Source organism: Aethalodelphis obliquidens, unplaced genomic scaffold (assembly GCF_003676395.1).
Source record: "Aethalodelphis obliquidens isolate GAN/ISIS:26980383/991018 unplaced genomic scaffold, ASM367639v1 scaffold8, whole genome shotgun sequence".
Taxonomy (NCBI): Eukaryota; Metazoa; Chordata; class Mammalia; order Artiodactyla; family Delphinidae; genus Aethalodelphis; species Aethalodelphis obliquidens.
Genome location: NW_020837952.1, coordinates 7,704,515 through 7,721,940, shown reverse-complemented (window position 1 = coordinate 7,721,940; position 17,426 = coordinate 7,704,515). Strand labels below are relative to the sequence as shown.

The following is a 17,426-nucleotide window of genomic DNA, read 5'->3' as shown; positions in this document are numbered from 1 at the left end:
AGTGCTCCGCAACGGGAGAGGCCACAACAGTGAGAGGCCCGCGTACCGCAAAAAAAAAAAAAAAAGAACCAGGCAGGAATTTTCATTATTTCAAGCCTGTGTGGCCATGGACATGTGTAGGTGCTTAATAACCCTAGACACACTTCGAACAGAGATGGTACACAATCCATACTTCTCTTTACCTCTTCCTCCCTCTCCCCACCCTGTCTGTGGGCGGCCACAGCACGACTGTCTGGGTCTGTGTGGGAGGGGCCAGGGGGGAGGATCTGCCCACAGGCCACGCCCACCTGCCCCTGCTGGCACCCTGCACTCTTTGTCCCAGGCCCAGCCCTGCCATTTTACTTTCCCTCTTCTGTGAGGCACAGGGAATATATTAGTCATGTGACAGAAGCAGAATGGGTTGTCTGAGTTTTAGGATAGTTTACTTAAAAAAGTCTGGGAAGTAAAAGCTCAAATTGTTGACTGTGGAGAGGACCTGGCAAGCAGGGAGTCTGGGAGAGTTAGAGGGACTGGGAATGAAGGAAGGAAACCCAGTTTGGAAATAGTTATTCCGACATAAGCTTTTCAATCCCATGTGCCACTAAATTTACGTAAGTTAGGAAGGGCTGCAGTACATCACAGAAACTAGAAAAGAGCACAGATTTTAAGATCAGGTATGGATTTCATTCTAGTGATACTGAGTAAATTATTTAACCTCTCTGAACCTCAATTCTCGCACAACGTAAGACAAAGAAAATATACTCAGCTCATGAGAATTAAATGAGAGCACATAAAGTGAACCCACACAGGGCTTAGCATATTTGTCACCCCTTCAGTAAATAGTCATGGCTGTGTTATCAGAGCTCTTAACAAGGAAAGTGGCAAGTGGGAAGCAGAATTTCCGGTGGGGATCCCTGGGCCAGCCAGCCTTACGACATGAACTTGGACAAGTCATTTTCCGCATCACTGTGAGATAGTGCAGGGATGCACCACAAGGACCTGGCAGGATGGCTGACAAGAGATTGGGAAGTGAGTTAGGAGGAAAACTGGCTGGATGACTGCTGTGAGAGGCGTCATCTCCGTGCTTGCTCTGTGATGTTTCAGTCCCAGGAAGACAAGCGCCATGTCTCTGAGCAGTGCCTTTCAGGCTGTGGGCAACGACCCTGGGATCATCACCTGGAGAATAGAGGTGAGCTGGGCTGGATGGGGGCAGGAGACTGTGGTCTGCTGAAGGCCCTCCACATGCCTCGATCTCCTGTCTGTGGTTCATCAACAGTGAGAGGCAGCTCCAAAGGGCACATTTTCCGATCCTTGACCCCTCCTGGGTGCTCAGAGCAGGCGGGTGACAGGTGAAGGAAAGCAAAAATAGGCTTGCCTTTTATCTAGCCATCTGCACTTCTAGTAAATGCCCTGGAGAGATGGGTGGGGCCCAGGCCCACCCACGGAGCCCTGAGACACCTGGCCGCTTCTGTCAGGACAATGGAACCTGTCTTCCACGGGGCACTCTGGCTCCTGCAAGGTGGTAGGAAGATTTGGCGAGTACAGCACAGATCGGTGCCCTGCTCATCCCTTCTCCCACTCGGGGCTTGAGCCCCTCTGGCTGACCTCGAGCTCTAGCGGTCTATAGTTGGGAACCGCCCTGGCCTGGCAGCCTCACCCCACCTCCCTGCTCTGAGCCCAGTGAGTGGCTCTGCTGCAGAAAACCCAGAGGTGATGCCCCACCTCACCATCCTCCACCACGAGGGGGGCCACAGCCCCCTAGCAAGCAGCTCAGAGCTTGTGAGAGCCCAGGTCACTCCCACTGTTTTAAGGCTCCCGGTTGATTTAAAAACTAATAGGTACTAGAAGAGTTACGCAAACTGTGGGATATTTAACATTTTTACATTTAACACGTATTTTACACAGAATACACTCAAACGTGACTGCAGGCTTACCTACTAGGAGGTATGATGAAAGTCCACATCTGAGGCCATGGGAATGGCTCTCCTGGGACGAGCCACACATGCTGGTGACAGGTGCATCAGGGCTCCCACCCAGACTCCAAATACAGAGCCCTTGGCAGGGAGCCTGCACATGGCCGGCAGTCCCCCCCAGAGCCTCACAGAATCCTGGCTCCCCATTCTGTCAGAACTTGGCCAGCTCTGGGTGGTCAGAGTCAGCGCTGAGGCACTCTGGTGCAGCGGCTCAGAGATGGGCCTTTACTTGAGGGCTTACACCCAACTCTGCAAAGGACTGAGGCGGCGCACAGGCTCTTCACAGTGTAGCAAGAAGAGGCCGGGCAGGCGGTGCGAGGAGGATGGGGTGAGGACAGGCACCCGGATCCAGACCCGGGGCCGGGCAGGTGGAGTTCAGCAGAAGCCAGAGGGGTGACCGCGCTAATCCTGTGGCTGGCCGCTACGCCCCGTGGGGACATCTCCCCACTCTCCCCTGCCGCCTGTGTCAAATGACGGCGTGCAGGGGGAGGCCTGGGGGGGTCGGGGGAGGAGGGAGAGAATGCAGCCTATACACACCCCTTGTCCTTCCAGAAAATGGAGCTGGCACTGGTGCCCCTGAATGCCCACGGCACCTTCTATGAGGGGGACTGCTACATCATCCTCTCGGTGAGCACCATGCCCCCCATTCCCATGAGCTGCTCCCCTGAGAGCCAGCTCTGGGGCCCCACTGGGAGATCTGCCCGTGAGGTTAATCTGGTATCCATCTTGATTCTTCCTCGCTTTTATATAGAACAGGCCTCCAGTTTGACTATCAAAGGGTTTCTTAGGCCAGGGTTTTAAATTTTGCATCAGAGGGTATGGGTGTGGCCCTCAGTCTGAACCTCAGCGAGTCGCCTACAGCAGCACTTCTCCCTCTGGGACCCAGACCCCAGATTACAGTGCTGTGAAGGAAGGCCAGGTGGATACAAGGCCACCTCTGGCCTCAAAGTACTCATCTAGCGGAGGAAACAATCTCCCACGTGGACAGCACTGACAGAGCCATGCAGATGGACAGCAGCGCTGTGCCAGATGTGCAAGTGCAGGGGTGCGAAAGAGCAGCAAGAAAAGCCTGCAGTCCAACCCGGAAAAGATCCCCATTGGTCTCTGTTTATTTTGAGAACAATAAGCTGTCAACATTCCCCAAATGTGGGGAGGGATTTGCGCTGCCAGGGCTTGAGCCACGGAGGAGGTCTGCACCCGGGCCACTGCAGGGAGGGAGAGGCCCCGAGCCTGCCAAGGGCAGGACACAAGTCACCGTAGGCCACGTTCTTCCCACGCCAGAAGGGCCAGCAGCGAAGGGGAGGCGAGCTGGCCCCTGACCTGATCTCTCTGACTACATCCCAGACCCGGAGAGTGGGCAGCATCCTCTCCCAGGACATCCACTTCTGGATTGGGAAGGACTCCTCGCAGGATGAGAAGAGCTGCGCAGCCATCTACACTACGCAGCTGGATGACTACCTGGGGGGCAGCCCTGTGCAGCACCGGGAGGTCCAGTACCACGAGTCCGACACCTTCCACGGCTACTTCAAGCAGGGCATCATGTGAGTAGCTATGCACAGAGCAAGGACGTAAGCGCAGTTTACCAAAGAGGAAACCAAAAGGGCCAAAATGTATATGAAGAAAGTCATCAGAGAAATGCAAATCCAAACAAAGCCATCATTTCCGCCTACTAGAGCAGCGTAAATCAGAGAGCTGAGAGGCGCCAAGTGTCGTCGAAGCTCTGGGGAGACAGGTGCCCTGCTGGTGCAAGTGAGAACTGGCCCAGCATTCCGGAGAGTAGTCTGCTGCCACTGGGGCAGATCTCGCCCCCGGCGTGTGACCCAAAGGAGCGCTCACCTTCCCAGGTCCACAAGGGCACATGAACCAGAACGTTCACATTAGTGGTGGTGGGAAGCTGCAGGCAATGTGGACAGGAAAAACTCCGCGACACAGCGGAGTACAATGCCACAGCTGGAAGCAACAGATTAGAGGCACATCTGACATGTGGACAGACCTTAAAAACATGGGGCTTAGGGAGCACAGGTAGAAACAGGCTTGAAATATAGAACAGAATGCCAATCTCTGTTTTAAAAAAAGTACATAAACTCAAAACAACAGGTCACATTTTACCAGAATGAAAATAAAAAGACTGATGTTAAACTGTTAGAATGGATGCCTATGGCGGGGAGAGAAAGGGGGGTAGGGTATGCAGATAAAAGGGAACACATAAATACTTACTACAAGAGAGGGGTCTCAATAAAGGCTAATGGTGAAAACCTTCCACGAACTGAGGAGCTTGATTACCTCAAAACTTTGCACTTGAGATTGAAAAGAAAAAGGAATTCCAATGAGCTTGAGAGTTCTGAGGCTGGTCCAAGGCCAGCTTCTTGCAGGTCAGCAGTCCCCACTGAGGACCTACTGGGCACAGAGCACCACACTGAGTCACCAAGGAACCCTCTGCTCCCCGTGGCTTTCTGCGTGCCCTTCACGTGTGGGACCCCTGGGGGAGGCTGGGCTGGGGTGAGGGCCAGGGGCGGGAGAGTGGATTCCTGGAGTGAGATGGTTTTTAAGGCCACGGTGTCATTAATGTTTCTGCTCCCGCCTGACTTGTGCCCCTCTCCCCATCACACGCGACATTCACAGTTTCTAGAACGAAACAAAACAAGTTCTTCTGTGCTCTGGGGACTTCATCAGTGATGCACCCTCTGTCTGGAGAACTAGTCCTCTGGTGGTTGGTTCCTACTCTTAATATCCCAGCTCAAATGTCAGTCCTTCGGAGAAGACTGCCCTGAACACGCTGAGTGCACCTCTGTGGCAGTGGTGACCAGCATCTATGTTTACCTGGCTCATTTACTGTCGTCACCCACGTGGGCAGAGGTTGCATGTGTGTGATCCACAACTGTCTCCCCAGTACCTAGCACATAGCAGGTGCTCAATAAATAACGGATGTTCCCTCAGCTACAAGAAGGGGGGTGTGGCCTCCGGGATGAAGCACGTGGAGACCAATACCTACGATGTGAAGCGGCTGCTGCACGTGAAGGGGAAGAGAAACATCAGGGCCACCGAGGTAAGTCCTGCCCCTTGTCTGTCCTGGGCCCAGGGCCTCTCTGCCTAGCACCTAAGAACTCCTCCTACATAATGTCTACCTCTCCCCTGCAGGTGGAAATGAGCTGGGACAGTTTTAACCGAGGTGATGTCTTCCTGCTGGACCTTGGGAAGGTCATCATCCAGTGGAATGGCCCAGAGAGCAGCAGCAGGGAGCGTCTGAAGGTGTGGCCGGTTCTGTTGCTCCCCCCCCCCCCCCCCCCCCGCCGCGGGGCCTCACGGGCTTGCACTCCCTCAGTTGCCCTTTCCTCCTTCTTTCCTCGCTGGCTCTTTCCTGCCCTTCAAGCCAGACCCCTGCCTTTGAGCAGCATCTGTTTCAGAGACAGGCCACGTATGTGAGCCTGCGACTCAGCATCAGGGTAACTCCTGTGTCTGGGTCCAGGCTGCTCCTCCAGTCCTCGGGCTTCTTTACAGGCTATGCTCCTGGCAAAGCATATTCGGGACAGGGAGCGAGGGGGCCGTGCTGAAATAGGAGTGATCGAGGGAGACAAGGAGGCGGCCAGTCCAGAGCTGATGAAGGTCCTTCAGGACACCCTCGGGCAGCACTCCATTATCAAGCCTGCGGTCCCCGATGAGATCACAGATCAGCAGCAGAAATCAAATATCACGCTGTATCAGTGAGTAGCTAAGCCTGGCTGCTGGCTGGAAGCTGGGGTAGGGGGAAGGTGTCCCCCCAGAAAACCAGCACTTCTGCTTCGCTCATCGTTTGGGGTGCAAGTGACTGGCTTTCTTTCGGTCTTTTTCAAATGCAGCTTCTATAGGGAGCTCGGTGTTCCCTGAGCAGCTACCATCTGCTCTTGTTAGCAACTCTTCCTGGTCTCTGGGGGAGACCATTCCTTTGCTCAGATCTATACGTGCCTAGGGATGTGGACAGGATAACGTTCGGAAGAGAGATGCACAAAAGTCTCCTCCACAGAACAGAGTCCATCACATTCCTGTCTGCATTCAAGCCATGCCTGTCACAAGAAGTTGAACTCTACCCAGAAACTCCATTCTAAGACAAAGCCATGAAATATCAGATTGACTACACGATGCTTTGTAGAAGAGAAGGTACAGGCTAACCTCTCCCCTTCTCTAGTGTCTCAGACTCAGCTGGGCAGCTGGCGGTCACAGATGTAGCAACGAGGCCTCTGGTCCAGGGCTTACTGAACCATGATGTAAGTAGAGCTTGGGTGGGCTTGGCTTGGGGTAGCCAGACCTGGCTTCAGAGGCAGACTCTAGGGAAAGGCCTTCCTCATGGTCTTGGGCAGGAGTAACCACTTTTATCCCTGACCGTCTGCTTCAGGACTGCTACATCCTGGACCAAAGTGGAACCAAGATCTATGTGTGGAAAGGAAGAGGAGCCACAAAGGTTGAGAAACAGATGGCCATGTCTAAAGCTCTGGTAGGAGCTATGGATGTGCAATATTGTCCAAAAAATTCTGTCCACATCAGATGTGCTCAGAGAGCCATATTAGGCACCAGAGCATAGAACACCGCAGTTACATACATAACTTCAAAGTCAGACAGACAAACTGAGATTCAAATCCAGGTTTAATGCCATCTCCTGGGGTTGTTGTGAGGATTAAGTAACATTTATAAAGCACTCAGAACAATACCTGGCACACACACCTGCTCAGTAAAAGGTGGCTGTTATTATTGAAGGAGGTATCACATATCAAGGTCAATGGCCCTGTCCTCAAGGAGCTTATGACATTGTGCAGACCCATCCAGATGAACCAGGCAGGATGCACTTAAAAAGCAAAAAAGGGGCAAATGAAGGTGATACAAAGTCAGTAGAGTACAGGAGTGCTGAAGGAACACAGAATAGAGGATCTTACAAAAAAAAAAAAATCAGTAATAATCATGACAGGCCAATGAAGAGATGTCAAAATGTTCTACTCAGTCCTTTCCTTGAGGCAGGTAACTTGGTCCCTAGACAGAAGTGAGTTAGAATTTGACTCTAACTCTGAGAAGGGAACAGCCCTACCAACTGGCTTCACAGGGTTGAATCACCAGCCAAGTCAAGAGCCCAGTGCACTCCCGGACTGACCTGTCCTTTGGGGGCGGGGGGGGCACCCGCAGAACTTCATCAAGATGAAGGGCTACCCCAGCAGTACCAACGTGGAGACCGTCAGTGACGGTGCCGAGTCAGCCATGTTCAAGCAGCTGTTCCAGAAGTGGTCAGTGAAGGAACAGACCGTGGGTCTGGGGAAAACGTGCAGCATTGGTAAAATCGGTAAGATTGCCCCCAGATCGTGTTTTCACTGCCGGGACTCTGTAGAAAGGCAGGCACAGGTGCTTTTTGCTCACTTGGCTTCTCCCAACCCCTTCCGTGCAGCTAACGTTTCCCAGGATAAATTTGATGTGACTCTGCTGCACACCAAACCAGAGGTGGCAGCCCAGGAAAGAATGGTCGACGACGGCAACGGCAACGTTGAGGTAAGCCCAGTGACCCACATCCCAGGGCAGGCGGCAGCACTGGCCCTCCTGGCTGCTCTGCTCTACAGAAGAGACACGTGATTCCGTGTCTGCTTTGCTTTCCTTTCCACCTCTGGCACCTCAGGACTCTTCAAAGAGGTGTCTGAGTCTGCAGGGTTTTCCCCCAATTCTTCACGGAAGTGAAAGGTAGATACTCCAGTGTGCTATCAATAACTCACCTGGTAGACATATTCAAATCATCTCTGAGCCATGATGGGGATGCATCTGACCAGAGACGATCCAGTTCTTGGGATTCAAATCATGCAAATGTGATAAGCCCTCACCACTGGGAAGAAGCACCAGAGGGGGAAGGTGTACTTTGAATGGATGTTAGTGCCTCACCCACCTGGATTCTCTGCTAAGCATGGCCCAGTTCCCTCCAGGTAGCTGTTTCTTCACGGAACTCCCATCTCTGGGGAACTGTGTCTCCTTCTATGCCTAGGTCTGGAGAATTGAAAACCTAGAGCTGGTCCCCGTGGAGCATCAGTGGTATGGCTTCTTTTATGGGGGAGACTGCTATCTGGTTCTCTATACGTACGAGGTGCACGGGAAGCCGCACTACATCTTGTACATCTGGCAGGTAGGCCTGGGGCAGCCTCTGAGCTTTGGATCCTGGCGCCTCCTCTGGCCACTGAGCTAGGGCCGGGGGTAGCAGGGACCCATCGCACCCGCTCGCCACTACAGGGCCGCCACGCCTCACAGGATGAGCTGGCAGCCTCGGCATACCAGGCAGTGGAGGTGGACCGGCAGTTTGATGGGGCCCCTGTGCAGGTTCGGGTTACCATGGGGAAGGAGCCACGCCACTTCATGGCCATCTTCAAAGGAAAGCTGGTTATCTTTGAGGTGAGAGCCCTCAGATAAAATTATACCATAAGCAGAATGCTCAGAACCAGCAGGTCAGCAGGAGACTACAGTAGAGGAGAGGAGGGGTAGAGAGCAGGGCTTGGGGAAGACATAGACAAGAAGGGGGTGAATCTCTCTAAGACACTGAAGTGAATCCCGACTGCCTAGGGCTTCAAGTCCAAACCACTGCCTAATTCATGTTCAAGGTCTTTTATAATCTGACCCGTATTACCTGTGCAGGCACATCACCCTCAGCTCCCTAGCCTACACACTCCACGCCAGTCAGGTGGGTGTCCTCATTAGACCTCACATGTGCCATATCATTACCTGTCCACCTCCCCCAGAGAATGTGCCCCTTCAGATTCAAGTTCCATTTCTTCCATGAAGCCCTGGCTGAAGCACTACCCCGAATGTATAATGTCACATGTTTGATATACACAAGTCTGTGGTCAAGTCCTAGTCTTGGCATTTATTAGCCAAGTTTCTAAGCCTGTTTCCCCATCTGCACTGTGGGATAATAATACCTACTTCACAAAGTTATTATGAGGATCTATAAAATGATGTAGATAAGGCACCAGCAAAGAGCCTGGCATATAACCAGGGTCTCATAATGAAAGCTAATACTATTGGCACCATAACTCCAGCTCACCTCAACCTCTCCCAGTTAGCCTAGACGCTCCTTGAGGGCAAAGACGGTGTCAAACACATCCATGTTCTCCACAATGCTAGCCCAGTGCCCGGCGCATATGGTGCACCTTAGTTCCAGACGCTGCTTTTCTCTCTCTCTAGGGTGGGACTTCCAGGAAGGGAAATGCCGAGCCCGATCCTCCGGTAAGCCTCTTCCAGATTCAAGGAAATGACAAATCTAACACCAAAGCGGTGGAGGTTCCAGCCTTCACCTCCTCCCTGAACTCCAATGATGTCTTTCTGCTGCGGACCCAGGCAGAGCACTACCTGTGGTATGGCAAGGTAGGATGGCTGGCCCAGTGGTCATACCAGCCTCTCAGAGCCCAGCGCTGCACCAACCCTCCTGTCAGCAAGGGCAAAGGAACTAAAGAGTGGGCTGGAGCAGTCCTCAAGAAAAGGAGCCTTTTCCTAAAGGATCTTCAAAGGGACTGACAATGTTCCCCACAATTAGGCCTCCAGTTAGAAACTCACTAACACACTGCTTACGTCCAGGAGACCCTCCATAAACCTCTGAACACATGGAGGCTGGACGCAGGCTGGATAAGTCAATCTTTCCACACCAGTTTAGGACTGTAACAGGACGGCCATGAACACTGAACAGAAACACTAAAAATGTGATTTTTGTCAATTTAGATTGCATCTGCATTAGAAAGCACTAAAATTGTTGTGCAAAAGAGAATTGAACAGGAAAAGATGCTCAACATCATTAGTCATTAGGGAAATGCAAATGAAAACCCCAATGAGATACCACTACACACCTATTAGAATGACTGAAAAAAAAAAGATAATATCAAGTGCTGGTGAGGATGCGAAGCAATAGGAATTCTCACACATTGCTGGTGGGAATGCAAATATGGCCTTTGGAGAACAATTTGACAGTTTCTTATAAAACATACACTTACCGTATGACCCAGCAACCCCATTCCTGGGTATGTACCCATGCGAAATAAAAAACTATCTTCACACAAAAACCTGTACACAAATGTTTATAGCACCATTATTTGTAATCACCAAAAACTGGAAGCAAACCAACTGGAGGATGGCTAAACAAACAGCGGTGCATCCATACAATGGGATACTACTCAGCTATGGAAAGAAACAAGCTGTGGACACCCACAACTGCAAGGATGAATCTCAAATGCATTATGCTGAGTGCACAGTGCACTAGCACAGAGGCCACATAGTGTATGATTCCATTTATGACATGCTGGAAAAGGCAAAACTATCATGATGGGGAACAGATCAGTGGTTGCCAGAGGTTAAGGATTCAGGGAGGGTTTGACTACAAAGGGGTAGGTAGCCCGAGGGAAATATTTTGCAGTGGTGAGATGACTGTTCTGTTTTTGTTGTGGTGGTGGTAGCATGATTCTATGCATTCGTCGGGAGTCATAGAACTCTATGGCAAAAAGAGTGAATTTTCCTGTATATAATTTTTAAAATACACTTAAGTTTTCTCTTAAAAAATAGTCAAAAGTAGGTGCTAAAATTCCAACTGAAAGCAAAACAAAGGTGACTTGTCAATATCCACTGTGGGTTTCAGAGTTTAGTCTTGTCCTTTGCCACCACTGTTTTCCTCCGTGTCCCCGCCCCTTGCCCCCTGCCCTTCCCAGCACCAGAACAAACCTATCTATCTCCCCGTCCTGAGGTACTGTGGCTTGGTAGATGATCCTGGCCGCACTGAGCTATTAGTCTCAGACACTTTTTTCCCACATCAATGTGCCTGTGTGCAGCTAACATCTGTGTTCTCCCCACCCCACTCTCAGGGGTCCAGTGGGGATGAGCGGGCAATGGCTAAGGAGCTGGCCGGGCTTCTCTGTGATGGCACCGAGAACACAGTGGCTGAGGGCCAGGAGCCAGCTGAGTTCTGGGACGTGCTGGGAGGAAAAACTCCCTATGCCAGTGACAAAAGGTACAGGACCACAGCATCCCCTCCTCTTGGCTCCCCCTGCCTACAGACTTGTGAACAGCACATGATTCTAAGCAGCTCAGTTCCTCTACTAAATGGACTGTATTGCAGACTACAGCAGGAAATCCTAGATGTCCAGTCCCGTCTCTTTGAATGTTCCAATAAGACTGGCCGTTTCACTGTCACTGAGATCACAGACTTCACCCAGGATGACCTGAACCCAGATGACGTGATGCTCCTGGATACCTGGGACCAGGTAAGACAGCCAGAGAGCTTAGAACAAATGACAAAGATCCTCAAGCTTTAGGCTATTTTTTGTGTAGTACCTCTCCCCAACCCCCCCAGATAAAGCCAGGGTAGCCCTGGACCATCCCCAAGCCAATCAAACATTTGTCAGTGGTGACCAAAGGAAGAACCTGCTTTTTGCCAGGGCTGGAGAGAATAGAAGGTTGTTTAAAACTCACCATCCTGGGAATTTTCCCACTTTGCTTTAGGAAAATCATGCCATCCTATCATCACGCACTCCATTCTCTCAGGACCAAGGGCAGCAGGCTCCACACCCAGGGATATGGGCCTTTTAGGGAACAAAGGGATATGAAAGCGTATCTTCAAGGCCACCCCTTCGCCACATCCCATTTTCTTCAGTTTTGCTCAGCAAACATACTCAACACCTTGTCTGTTCTAATCACTGTGCTGGGTGTGGTGTCACCAAGGCCAAGGGCCTCATCCTACTCTCAGAGTTTACAGGCTGAGCGGGGGTGGAGGAGACCGGACATAGAAACATCATTTTAGTATGAGGGAGGTACGTATGAGGTGCCATGGGAGCACAAATAAGGGGCACTCAACACAGTTTAGGGGCTCAGTGAAGACTTTCTGGAGGAGATGGCTCCCAGACTCAAAGGATAAACAGGCATTAATCAGGTAGAGGGCATTCAGGCAAAGGAAAACCAAGGCATGAATAGTCTAGTATACAGGGAACTACAAATAGTATCGTCAGAGCATAAGACAGAGTTAAAGAGCACGCTAGAGGTGGAGCTAAAGAAGTAGCGGTGGGCCTTACCTACCACGTCAAGAAGTTTGAAATGCATCCGGGAAAGCTACTGAAATTTAAGCAGGCGAGTGACATGGTCAGACTGTGCTTTAGATAGATCACTCTGGCGAGTGTAGGAGAGGAGGGATGGCTTATGAGGAAAAAGACTGTATGTTGGGAGACCAATCAGCAGACTACTGTCCTAGTCCAGTAAGAGCAGCTGCTGGCCCACACAGGAGCTGTGGAGTAGAGACAGAGGGATGGTGACAGATTGGACAAAAGCATAGGAGGTAAATTAGCTAAGTCCTGGTGTTATGGAAGGCATTTAGGATGACTCCCAGGTTATTGCCTCGGGTGACTGAATGGACACCATTCACCAAGAATGGAGACACAGATACAAGTTTAGAAAAGAGCTACATTTGGGGGGTGTTACACTTGACGTGCTTGGAGTCAGCCAAGAGGAGGTGTTTTGCAAGAAGCTGGATCCAGGAAGCTAAAGTTCAGAGAGAGAGAGTTCAGGACTGGAGATGTAGATTGGGGAGATACATAAATCAAAATGAATCTGAGAAAAGCTTTACTCTGATGAGGCTGTGAACTGCTGACAGGTAAAGACAGGGCAGCACGTATGATCTAGTATTGATACTTAGCCCTTGGTATGAGCTCAATAACAAATACTCAATCTCTACCACAACAGGTGTTCTTGTGGATTGGGGCTGAGGCCAACGCCACAGAGAAGGAGAGCGCTCTTGCTACCGCCCAGGAGTACCTGCACACTCACCCCAGCGGCCGCGACACCGGCACACCAATCCTGATCATTAAACAGGGGTTTGAGCCTCCCATATTCACAGGCTGGTTCTTGGCCTGGGACCCCCACATTTGGAGCGTAAGAACAGAGAGGACCGGGAAGATGTTCTTACTGCCAGGGCGCTCGGCACTAAGAGCTCAGTGGGATGGAGGGGTACTCAAGGGCTTAGTAAACCCAGGACCGCATCTCCCCCACTCCCTCTCCCCTCCCCGCTTTTTACTTTCCTTCTCTTTCGCGCCCACCAGGGCACTAAGTCCAGTTAGAGAATTCACAGCTTGCCTCAGGAACAAGCAGTGTGTGAAAAAGTAATAAAGTTTATAAAGTATATCCACACACATTACTTTTTGAGCTCTACATCCTGATAGCTAGGGAACAGTTTCCTGTGTTAACAGATGAGGAATCTCAGAGGAGAAGTTATTTGTCTGAAGTCACAATTAACCAGTGGAAAGAAGCCAGGTTTACTGACTCCTAGTCAACTGCTTTTAGTATGGAGCATTGAGGGGCCACCAGCAAAGAATGCAGACCATGTTTAAGTACCTCCCAACCCTGCATAGACCCAGAAGGGGGGATTTTCATTTTTGCTTATCCTGAAATGTCTTCTGTCCCCTGGCTTTTTTGCTTCTCTCGAGGGTACAGACCAGGCCTGACATGTCCCTCCCCTATAAGCAGCATCTCATGCTGTATTTTCTATTTCTTCTTTTCAGGCAGGGAAATCATATGAACAGTTAAAAGAAGAGCTGGGAGACGCTGCTGCTATCACGAGAATCACTGCTGTGAGTTTCTTGGAGGAGCTATTCACAGACAACCAGAGCCAGAGAGAAACAGTAAATGCTACAGATGCAACATGGCCAAAATCCTATCATGTCCTTCTTAGTATGACTCTGGTGGTCTATTTTGATATGAAGATTGTTTTAATCGGTAGAAATGCAGGTCTCAGAGCCAAGTTCCTTATTTTACTGCCTTCCAGAATTTAGAACAGACTTGCTATTTAAAAAAACAATGAAAACAAAACCAAATTTTATTATTCAACACTGTCATTCAGGACAGATTAAACTTACTGTTAGTATTTTTCAGAAATAATAAGCTTCTAACCCACATAATAATGTTTATCAGTTTCTGACAGAGGCGTCCACAGAAACTCAGGCCATTACCCCTATTTTTTTGTCGTTGTTGGTGGTGGTGGTGGTTTTTGTTTTTTGCGATACACGGGCCTCTCACTGTTGTGGCCTCTCCCGTTGCGGAGCACAAGCTCCGGACGCGCAGCCTCAGCGGCCATGGCTCACGGGCCCAGCCGCTCCTCGGCATGTGGGATCTTCCCGGACCGGGGCACGAACCCGTGTCCCCTGCATCGGCAGGCGGACTCTCAACCACTGCGCCACCAGGGAAGCCCTTTTACCCCTATTTTAATGGCCAAAAGAAGTGGAGCTTCTGGCCAGGAATCCAACAGCTCTTTAACATCAGGACAAGTACATGGCACCACTGTCCGAACCATCTGGCAGTTTTGTCCTTTGTGCTGTACAAACCCAAGATTCCAAAGCTAATGGCAATGTAGCATCTTTAAAAAATATTTAAAAGAAGTATGACTTGAATTTGAAGTCATTTGAAGACTGGAAATGTAGAGCCCAAGTAAAAGTACCAATAGAAGGAATGTGATCACAGTATTTAAATGATGTTTAAGCAAAACATCTACGCCAAACTGGCTATACAGGATTTACCTTAGACTTACTGAATCACTTTCCCAAGAAGGACCCTAAAATCTGAATATTTTAGATTCCCAGATGATTCTGACATGCAGCCAGTTTTGGGGACCATTGTTCTAAAGGATGATTATAAAGTATGAAGTGGTAAAAACCAAAATTTAAATATTATAAACACAGAACTTCAACGGCACAGACCTGAAGAGTCTTATCCAGTGTCTACATTCTTATCTTCCCTAGGATATGATGGACACAACCCTCTCCCTAAATTCTGAGCCAAAATATTACCCCGTAGAAGTTCTGTTGAAAAATCAGAGTCAGGAGTTGCCTGAGGATGTGAACCCTGCCAGAAAGGAGGTGAGTGGCTGCATGTGATGTACGTGGAGCTCTCCGTGAGTAAAGCACCTTCTCAGTATACAGCCTAGGACAGATCTGGAACACTGTAAAGCACTCAATAGACATCTGAGTCACCCAGGAGCTCAAGCTGAAAACCCAGGGCTCCTTCTTGCTTCTTTTTCCTCACCTCCCACATCAATCCATCAGCTAGCTTCCATTCACTGCTCTCCACCTCTCTGCTGCCAGTACGGTCCAGCCATCGTGGACCACTGCCATAGGCCCCCAACTGGTTTCCACCCCTGCCCTACAATCTGTTCCCCACATAACAACCAATAGGCTTCTACAACAGATGATACTTTTCTATTTAAAACACCCTGAATGGCTTCCCACTACACTTAGAATCCAAAGTTCTTCTGATGGCCTCCAAGGCCCCAAACAATCTGGCCCCTGCCCACCTCTGACTTCATCTCACAGACCACTACCCTCTTCACTTACCACCCTTCAGCCAGTGGCTGTTTTTCCGTTCCTCGAACATGAGCCTTTATGCTTGCTATTGCTCCTGCCTGAAAACATTTTTCTCCCAGATCATGAGACAACCAGCTCCTCCTCACTATTTAGGTCTCAGTTGCAATGCCACCTCCCCAGGAAGGCCTCCCCTGACCACCCCGACACTGCCTCCCTCACCGCCTATAGTCCCTTTATACTGGGTCACCGTCTATCTGCCCCACTCCAGTGATACCCTCAAGAGCAAGGACCTTGTCTGTTTTGTTCACGCCCACATTCTCAGCTTTTCAGCATCTAGAATGGTGCCCAGCAGATCACAGGCACACCTTAAGTTTCAGCTGATTGAATTAACAGTCATGTTGAATGAACTAATTTATTTCCCCCTTGAAGCGGAAGGGCCTCTGGATTTTCCACAGTGTCTTATCTAACCAACTCTTAAGTATCTGGGCTGCAACTTTCTTGCAAACAGAGACCATACCTTAATAATTTTACTTGCACAGTAAATATTCATTAATCATTAATAAATACATGTTAGGAGAATTTTATGCTCTCATTAAGGTCCACCTGATCTTGCATTTGAAAATGTCCAGATAAAAAATGGCAGATAAGAGCAGAAAGCAAGGAAAACCATCGATTTAGTTCTCCATTCAGCCAAAGCCTAATGTTCAGAACTTGTACATAATATATAACCCATTTCTTGTCCTTCTGGGAAGACACTGGTGCCAGGTGGGACTGTGTGCAAATCCAGCCAGGGCTCTCAGAGGCCAAGGTGGGACTCCACAAGCCAAAGAACTCTCCAGTGAATCATTTAAGGCCATTAAAAACTTTCTGAAGAAATCATTCTACTTCCCCTTTCAGGGAACTACCTGGGACTCTCTCTTGGCCCCATTTCCCCGACCCCGTTAGCACTGACAGGTGTTAGGTCTTCCTTCTAACTAGAAACTTTGTCTTCTCTCTTAGAATTACCTCTCTGAACAGGACTTTGTTTCTGTGTTTGGCATCACAAGAGGGCAATTTGCTGCTCTGCCTGGCTGGAAACAGCTCCAGATGAAGAAAGAAAAGGGGCTTTTCTGAGGCAAGAAGGCATCTGCCTACTGCGAGACCCCAGGAGAAAGCAGATAGTGCCAGTACCGGGAAAGAATTTCTCTACTAATTTCTGCCTAACATCCAGCTACTTAATGTTGATACAGTAGGCTCTGCAAATCACAGCATGTTCTCCATTTTTCTCATCCCTGCGTTCCTTCGTTGTTATATACCTAAAATGTTAGCTACCCACTTTTTAATTTTTGTGGCCTCAGCAGAAAGCACTAAAACTGCAGGAATCTGGAGAAGTCAAAAGTAAGAGAACAAAAAAACTAAGTTTAAAGTGTTTAATATTGGGGCAAGGGCCTAAGTTTGTTTTAAATCTTAAGATCGGTATTTCCTGTTTAACCCACAAATCACTGAAGTTATTCACATATACACCCTGAAGTCAAAATCTAAATGCTCAGAACTGTATGTGCCAGAGACTTTGAAATTTTCAAATAAAGATACCTGTAAGAGCAAAAGGGAGGTTTTTTTTTTCAGTATTTTGGGTCTGCCCATTATGATAACTATTTTGTTCTACTGGGAGAAATGTCTCAGTACTGGGCAAGTAAAGAGGCACTGCTGAGTGAGCTCTCTGGATAACTGGAATCCCTGTTGACCTAAGAATGCCAAAATCTGCCTTACAGCTGTCCAGGAAACCTCAGTCCCCACCCATCCCCACCCCACTATCCAGAGGAGAAACAGGGCCATGTGTTATTAATTTCAGTAATGAGGACAGAATCAATGTGTATACCACTGCAGAGAGAATTCAAAGCACGCTATGGACATCAACAAATGAACCACATTTTCCAGACAACTCCAAGTTTGAGTCAACAATTCCAAAGAATCCATGTGGCACAAGTAATGTAACTGGGGAAGTTCCAGGATAGAAGCATAGTCCAAAGCGTCACAAAGCAAAACCGAACAAGAGAGTTCTATGTCACAGGAGTAGGATGGAACAAGGTAGACATTTTAGGGACACCATAATAAATCTGCATTGAAGGGGGCAGCAGCACAGTTGGTGATGCCTGTTCTCCCAGACACTGTCAGTCACTTC

At 49.4% G+C, this 17,426-nt stretch overlaps 2 protein-coding genes across 8 annotated transcripts in view; one reads left to right on the top strand and one right to left on the bottom strand.

Moving 5' to 3' along the window:
* TSFM (Ts translation elongation factor, mitochondrial) overlaps nt 1–17,426 on the bottom strand; it is a 37,177-nt gene that overhangs the window by 10,669 nt on the left and 9,082 nt on the right. The window contains exons 6-7 of one of the 7 annotated variants that reach the window (XR_003432851.1): nt 11,397–11,506; nt 9,997–10,422 (exon numbers count right to left, since the gene is read on the bottom strand). The exons of 5 other annotated variants lie outside the window; for them this stretch is intronic. Coding sequence is in view for 1 of the 2 variants with exons in the window: in XM_027106829.1 (XP_026962630.1) it covers nt 11,448–11,506 (59 nt within the window). In the remaining variant the exon portion in view is untranslated. Of the gene's footprint in view, nt 1–9,996; nt 10,423–11,178; nt 11,507–17,426 lie in introns of those variants that run through there. One more of the 7 variants, XM_027106829.1, reaches the window with a different exon arrangement.
* AVIL (advillin) lies at nt 21–16,843 on the top strand. The gene is made up of 19 exons (XM_027106823.1): nt 21–1,168; nt 2,505–2,579; nt 3,297–3,493; nt 4,890–4,998; nt 5,091–5,201; nt 5,451–5,653; nt 6,115–6,193; nt 6,322–6,420; nt 7,101–7,254; nt 7,357–7,457; nt 7,939–8,076; nt 8,181–8,339; nt 9,129–9,308; nt 10,790–10,935; nt 11,044–11,188; nt 12,657–12,845; nt 13,472–13,540; nt 14,705–14,821; nt 16,265–16,843. The coding sequence occupies exons 1-19, from the start codon at nt 1,103–1,105 to the stop codon at nt 16,376–16,378; spliced, it is 2,451 nt and encodes an 816-aa protein (XP_026962624.1). The 5' UTR covers nt 21–1,102; the 3' UTR covers nt 16,379–16,843.

Coding starts and splice junctions, on each gene's coding strand:
- AVIL (XM_027106823.1), top strand. CDS start 1,103: ATGTCTCTGAGCAGTGCCTTTCAGGCTGTGGGCAACGACCCTGGGATC. Junction 2,580..3,296: donor ACTGCTACATCATCCTCTCG/GTGAGCACCATG, acceptor ACTACATCCCAG/ACCCGGAGAGTGGGCAGCAT. Junction 5,654..6,114: donor TCAAATATCACGCTGTATCA/GTGAGTAGCTAA, acceptor CCCCTTCTCTAG/TGTCTCAGACTCAGCTGGGC.